This window comes from Beta vulgaris, chromosome 9 (assembly GCF_026745355.1).
Source record: "Beta vulgaris subsp. vulgaris cultivar EL10 chromosome 9, EL10.2, whole genome shotgun sequence".
Lineage (NCBI taxonomy): Eukaryota > Viridiplantae > Streptophyta > Magnoliopsida > Caryophyllales > Amaranthaceae > Beta > Beta vulgaris.
The window spans coordinates 30,830,189-30,837,052 of NC_079210.1; the positions used below are offsets into that span (position 1 = coordinate 30,830,189).

The 6,864-nt window shown below is 36.2% G+C and overlaps 1 protein-coding gene across 1 annotated transcript; it reads left to right on the forward strand.

The window, feature by feature from the left end:
- Nucleotides 1-265: 265 nt before the first annotated feature.
- Nucleotides 266-1,832, forward strand: LOC125493594 (uncharacterized). The gene is made up of 2 exons (XM_057392234.1): nt 266-1,554; nt 1,640-1,832. Exons 1-2 carry the CDS (start codon nt 266-268, stop codon nt 1,830-1,832), a joined length of 1,482 nt encoding a protein of 493 aa, XP_057248217.1.
- The last annotated feature ends 5,032 nt before the right edge of the window (nt 1,833-6,864 follow it).

The following is a 6,864-nucleotide window of genomic DNA, read 5'->3' on the forward strand; positions in this document are numbered from 1 at the left end:
TTGTTTAAGCCTATATTTCCCAAACTCTATCCTCTATATAAACCCCCAAAAATTTAATGAGGGCTTATTTCCCAAAATGAGGAGAGAGAAAATAATGTTTAGCACCATAGTTTAGTTTCTTCACAAAAATCAGATTGTTCCCACAAATCACTGCACACACATTGCACAGGAACAATTACAAAAAATTCCTACTTAATTAAGAACTGAAGTTTCCACCAAAAACTTCAAACTTCAGTCTTCAAAAAATCATCTTCAGCTTAATCACATGGGTTCAGCAGAGGAGGGAGGGGATTTTGGCCTTCAAGAGCTGCTGGAAATAGAAGGCATGGAGGATGAGTTGCTGATGCATGAGATGTGGACACATTACAACAGTGAAGATGACACAGAGGATGATGATGATGGAGGTACAGCAGCAGCAGATGGCAGTGAATCAGAGCAACCAAATCACCAAGGTAACCCAGAACAACAAAACACAGAAATAGAACACAATGTAAGTACAACAACCCAAAAACCAAATTTAACTTTAACAAAAAGAAGAATGTTGGTTGATGACCTACTTACCTCTGAAATAAATGGTAAATTTGCATGGGGTTTAAAAACAGAAATAGCAAAAAAACATGGCATAAGTAGGATGACATTAGATAGGATATGGAAAGATGCCAAAAAACAGAGAGAAGCTGGGCATGCCATAGATGTGAGAAACAAAAAAGCAGGAAGATGTGGTAGGAAGCTTAAAGTATATGATGACAAATGGCTTCAGTCAGTCCCACTTAATCTGAGGACAAGTATAAGGTCATTTGCTGGATATCTTAAAATCCCCCCCTCCTCTGTTTACAGTCTATTGAAACGGGGCAAGCTGAGAAGTCACACTAGCAGCACCCACCCAAAACTGACTGAAGATCATAAGATTCAAAGAATGAAGTGGGTGTTACAACACATATTACCAGCAACAAGGACACAACCACCTAAATTTGTTGACATGCAAAATGTTGTTCACATAGATGAGAAGTGGTTTTATTTAAGTCCAGATATGAGAAGGTTTTATTTGCTTCCTGCTGAAGATGACCCTTATAGTTGCTGTCAGTCCAAGAGGTTTAAGATAAAAGCCATGTTCATGTGTGCCACATCTAGACCTATTAAGGACAGTGAGGGAAGGATGATACATGATGGGAAATTTGGTATCTACCCTTTTGTTGAGTATGCAAGAGCTAAGTATTCAACAAAAAACAGAAGGGCAGGTACTATGTTGACAAAGGCAATTGAAAGTGTTACACTACCAGTTATGAGGGATATGATAGTTAACACTATCATACCTGCCATAATGAGGAATTGGCCAGAAGGTGTGTCCAAAGAAATCTACATACAACAAGACAATGCTAGACCTCACATTCATGCATCAGACCCACAATTTATTGCAGCAAATCAGAATGGATTCAATATCCAACTCATGAATCAACCAGCTCAGTCCCCTGACTTAAATGTGCTAGACTTGGGGTTTTTTAGAGCAATTCAGGCACTACAATATCAATCATTTCCTAAGAACCTAGATGAACTGTTTTAAGAGTGCAGGACTGTTATGATTTCTTTGACCCAGAAGTTTTGAAGTACACTTGGTTGCAATTACAATATGTTATGGTAGAAATACTAAAGTGCAAAGGGGGAACAATTTCAAGAATCCACACCATGCAAAGAGAAAGTTAGAGAGATTGGGATTACTTCCAGAAAATGTAACAGTGGACCAAGCTGTGATAGATGAGGCAGTTACATACTTGAATGAGAGGTTTGTGAATGTAGGAGAAGCATTTGACTACTTAGATGCACATCAAGAGTAGAATGGGCAGAAGATGTGGCAAGTTTTTTTGAAATAACTACACTGTGTATGAAGGAAAAGAATGGGGAGCAACTTTTTGGTATATATCTAGTATAGAAGAAGATGAAGGATCTACTTGCACAAATACACATGATCTACTTTTTGTTAAAGATTATGGACAACATGAAGCAACACTTCTAAGCAAACCAGAAAGTTTTTGGGGGTTCTTGTTTAGTTATTAGACTATTTTGTACATGTTCAAGGACTGGTTTGTATAAGCAGTGATGCAAGCATTTAATGAAGTGAAGCAATTATGGTTGTTTTTATTCTTTTGCATGTCAACAAGTTTAAATTAAGGTGTGTGTTTTTAAAATCCATCAGGGTTAATTCAATGGCTCATTGAGGAAGCAATGGATGATTTAAAACCTCAACTTATTGGTTTAACACCAATAAGGAGCAAATCATCTATTGCTCTTCAAGCCCAATGTATGAGTCCCTTCATCATTTGGATTTTACTTTTTAAAATACATTTGGGACTCAAGGGGGGAAGCAAGAGGGACTCATTGTGTAAACAGTGGGGGACTTAACTTAACTCAGCACCCAAAAACACAAGGCAACCAAAAACAGAAGTACATCATTAGCCATTTGTTCATCCTCAAACCTCCTATCCAAACCAACACCCATAGGCTTCCCAAATATACATGCCAACCACATACACAAGGCAACCAAAAACAGCCAACCAAAATCCACAATCCAACCAAAAACAGAAGCCTACCTAAATCAGAACCAACCAACACTTTCATAGGCAACCAAAAACAGCCAACCAAAATATTCATAGGCAACCAAACACAATCAACCAAAATCAGAACCCAACCAACACTTTCATAGGCAACCAAAAACAGCAAACCAAAATATGCATAGCAACCAAATACACAAGGCACCAAAAACAGGCAACCAAATACAAAATCCAACCTAAAACAGAAGCATACCAAAACCAGAACCCAACAACCATTTTCATAGGCAACCAAATACACATCAACCTAAAACATATTCATAGCCAACCTATACACAATCCAACCAATATCATAAGGCAACCAAAAACAGAACCCAACCACCATTTTCATAGGCAACCAAATACACAATCCAACCTAAAACATATTCATAGCCAACCATATACACAATCCAACCAATATCATAAGGCAACCAAAAACAGAACCCAACCACCATTTTCATAGGCAACCAAATACACAATCCAACCTAAAACATATTCATAGCCAACCATATACACAATCCAACCAATATCATAAGGCAACCAAAAACAGAACCCAACCACCATTTTCATAGGCAACCAAATACACAATCCAACCTAAAACATATTCATAGCCAACCATATACACAATCCAACCAATATCATAAGGCAACCAAAAAACAGAACCCAACCAACAGATTTATAGGCAACCCCAAATCAGACCCCAAGCAACATATTTATAGGCATCCAAAAACACAATCCAACATAAATAATATCATACGCAACCAATAATAGGCAACAGCAAAGCAATAGGAATTTCAGGGACTCAAATTAACTAAAAGGCAACAAAAAACAGAAGGCAATAAAAAGAGTTAGTATGATAGAACCTCAGGGAGTCAAAGTACTCTCCTTTCTCCTGATAAGGAAGCAATGAGTATCAGGATCAAGTTCTGATGAAGTGCAGGGACTCATTGGAATTTCAAGCTCACCCTCACCATCCTCAGCCTCCTCATCATCCAGCAGTTCTTCAACCACATCGAAAACCTTAAAACCCCCATCAGACTCAACATACATAGCATAAACAGTGCCTTCATCGTCGTAGACGTTGAAGGACTTAGAAGCACAACCCAAACACTGACATCTGTCCTTCCTCTTACACCCCAAAATGTCCTTCTCCTTCTCCTTCCCCTTATCCTTCTCATTCTCCTTCAACTCTTGAACTTTACCATTCTTCCCAACAGTGTAAAAACACGGAGCCTTTAAAGCACAAACAATCTCATGGGTAGAACGGAGAATTTCCTTACCTTTTCCCCCATCCCCTTCTTCCTCAACCCTAGGTCTAGGCCTCAACCTCTGTGAAATAGGTCTGGGGTCAAAGATCTTCTTAACTTGGGGACTCATTTTTTTAGGGTTGGAAGAAGAAGAGGGACGGAATTCCCTTGGTAACCCCGTTACCTGATAAAACTCATCAACCACCACACCCAAAGCCTTGAAGGCATAAGGGCGAAGCAAGTGCTTTGCATCTCCACTGTCATAGAGCCTCCTTGGCCAAGGAGACCCAGTCTGCAATGCAAGCATCAACTCGCGAATAGAGTCAGACTCATCAGCATCGTCAGTTTGGAACAAGGCATCAACAAGGGGTTGGAGGTCAGGCACAAAATTCTTCGGCATTTTTCTAGGGTTTTGTTCAAGAGCTTTTGATGGGAGATTTGAAGAGAAATCGAAAGTTTCAAGAGAAGAATGGAGAAATCGAAAGTTTTAAGGGGAGATTTGAAGAGGAAGTGAAGAAATCTAGAGAGAGAAAATGAAGTTCAGTAGAGAGAGAAAATGAAGTTCAGTAGAGAGGGAAGAGAAGATCAGAAGAGGAGAAATGGAAGTGGAGAGAGAGAAGATGAAGTTTTGAGGGAGAGAGAGAAGGTCGAAGTTTTAGGGTTAGGGAATGGGAGGGGTTGGGAACTGGGGAAGATCTTTAATGGGGGGGATGAATCAGTTGGGGAAGGGGGGTTGAATGTAGTTAATGATTATGGGGAAGATGAATAGGTAGTTGGGGGGTTTTAATTTTGGTGGGAATGGTTAAAATCTGATTAGATTAGGTAGGGATTTAATAGGGTAGATTAAGAGTGTTTTAATTTTTAAATGGGTAGTTAGTAAGGGTAATATGGACATTTCACAAGGCAAAAGTTACTAAATAAGGAAATTTTTAAAAGTGTAACATTTATTTAAAACCATGCAATTTTAGGAAAGTGTAACATATAAAAAAAAACGGAGGAAGTATATACAATTAGTAGTAACCTAAAACATATAATATGAACCAAAATGCATAACCTCCCAAAATGACAACTTCCAACCCAAAACCACATCTATTAATCCAAAACAATAATTGTTAACCCTAAAGGCTAAAACCATAAACGTCATACTATCTTCGTTCCTTCCAAAATCATTTCCTCAACAACTCAAGAAGCAACTTCATTGCGTTTTATAAAGAGTTCTCAACCCACTGACTTGGTGCAATTGTGCAAATAGTCTTCCAACCCCCTAATCAAGAACACTTTGCTGTTTTTTTTTAGAAATTTTTTTTTTTCGTTTCTTGTTTGTTGTTTCTACTCTGATTGTTTCCCAAGTTATTGAATACAATCTTAATTTAACTTAAGTTGATCTTACTTTCTCGAAAGGCTAGCTTATCGGCAATCCGATTCAATACCAGAGCTTTATATTTGGAGCTTTGACAGTTAAATTTAACAATCTAAAATCAATTTCGTACTATAATGGTGGGTACACACACCGACGCACGTATAACTTTTTGGAATAATTACTTCTAATACTAAACATTTTGACCTTTTGTAAATAATAACTAGTTATTAGGTCCGGGTTATACCTCAGGTAAGAATAAATTTCATTTATTAATATAATACTTTATAAAAGTAACACTAAATACAACTTAGTCTAGTGGTTAAGACTTTAATATATGTACTTGAGTTCTTGGGATCAAACCCCTATACTATGCAAAATTTCAAATTTTTTTATTATACATGAATTACATGAACTAAAACTCCCTAAAGAAAGCTCCAAGTAGCACAGTTTCTTGTTTATGCACGCTTTTAAATATATTTTATAGATGCAACCTTTTGATTATTTATCAATAATTCAATTTTTACACCCAATTTTCTATGAGTAGGACAAAATAAAATTTTACTTAAAAATTTGGCAATTTCTTTCCTTTTTATAGGTTCTAAGCAACCTTTATATGCAACATTTTCACTAATTATTCACTGTCAAGTGTTCAAGTTTACCACTTTATAGGTTTTATCCGGCTTGATCCTACTAAGGGGGTGTTTGGTAAGATTAATGGAAACGGAATGGAAAGGATTTTGATAAGGAGGAGAAATGGAAATAATAACCGTTACCTTTAATAGTTGTTTGATATCCTAGTGGAATGGAAACAATTGAGAGGTTTATGATTGAGGAAGGAAACGTGATTTGTTTCCACTAGTTTGATAAGGGTAACAAATGGGGGATTATGTTTCCCTCCGGAAACGGTATTTGTTACTTAACACTCATACCAAACAATTAGAAACGGAAACGCTTATTTGAATCCGTTTCCTACATCAAAAGTTTTCATACCAAACACCCTCTACAAGAATATGGATATAAAGGTTGCATTATTCAAGAATCATCAAAATGTTGCATTATTATTTGCAAATGGCCAAAAGGTTGCATTATTAGAAGCAAAAATTCCTAACTTTTTTTTCACATTTTTCTCAAGTTACAAGTTTACATTTTTGGGACAAAGGTGAAGCCATGCAATGGTTACTTCCTACAAACTAAATTTATCCATCAGTAAAACATTTTTTTATTATTATTAGTTGACACATTTTCAGTAAAAATTACCACTCTGATAATAATTAAGAATTTATACTTATGATTTTCAAGCTAATATTTATGGTTTTGGATTACTATTTATGAATTTCAGGTTAATAATTATAATTTTTGGTTTAATAGTTATTATTTTGTGCTTATTAGTTATGATTTTCAAGTTACTAGTTATGATTTTGGGAAAATACCTATCATTATTCGGTTGATAGTTACACTTTGTTTGATATTTTTTTTTTAATAAAGGAAGGAAAAAGAAAAGAAGAGAAAGGAATAGAAAGGAAAAGAATGAGAAAAGAAGATAGTTGTAGTTTCTAATGTTTGGTATAATTGGTGAATTTGAGAGGAATCACATGTTTGGTTGTCATTAGTAAAGGAAAGCAAAGGAAGGAAATAAAGAAAACATAGGTGAAAGCTTCTTAGCTTTCTTTCCTGT

Coding starts and splice junctions, on each gene's coding strand:
- LOC125493594 (XM_057392234.1), top strand. CDS start 266: ATGGGTTCAGCAGAGGAGGGAGGGGATTTTGGCCTTCAAGAGCTGCTG. Junction 1,555..1,639: donor CCTAAGAACCTAGATGAACT/GTTTTAAGAGTG, acceptor ATGTTATGGTAG/AAATACTAAAGTGCAAAGGG.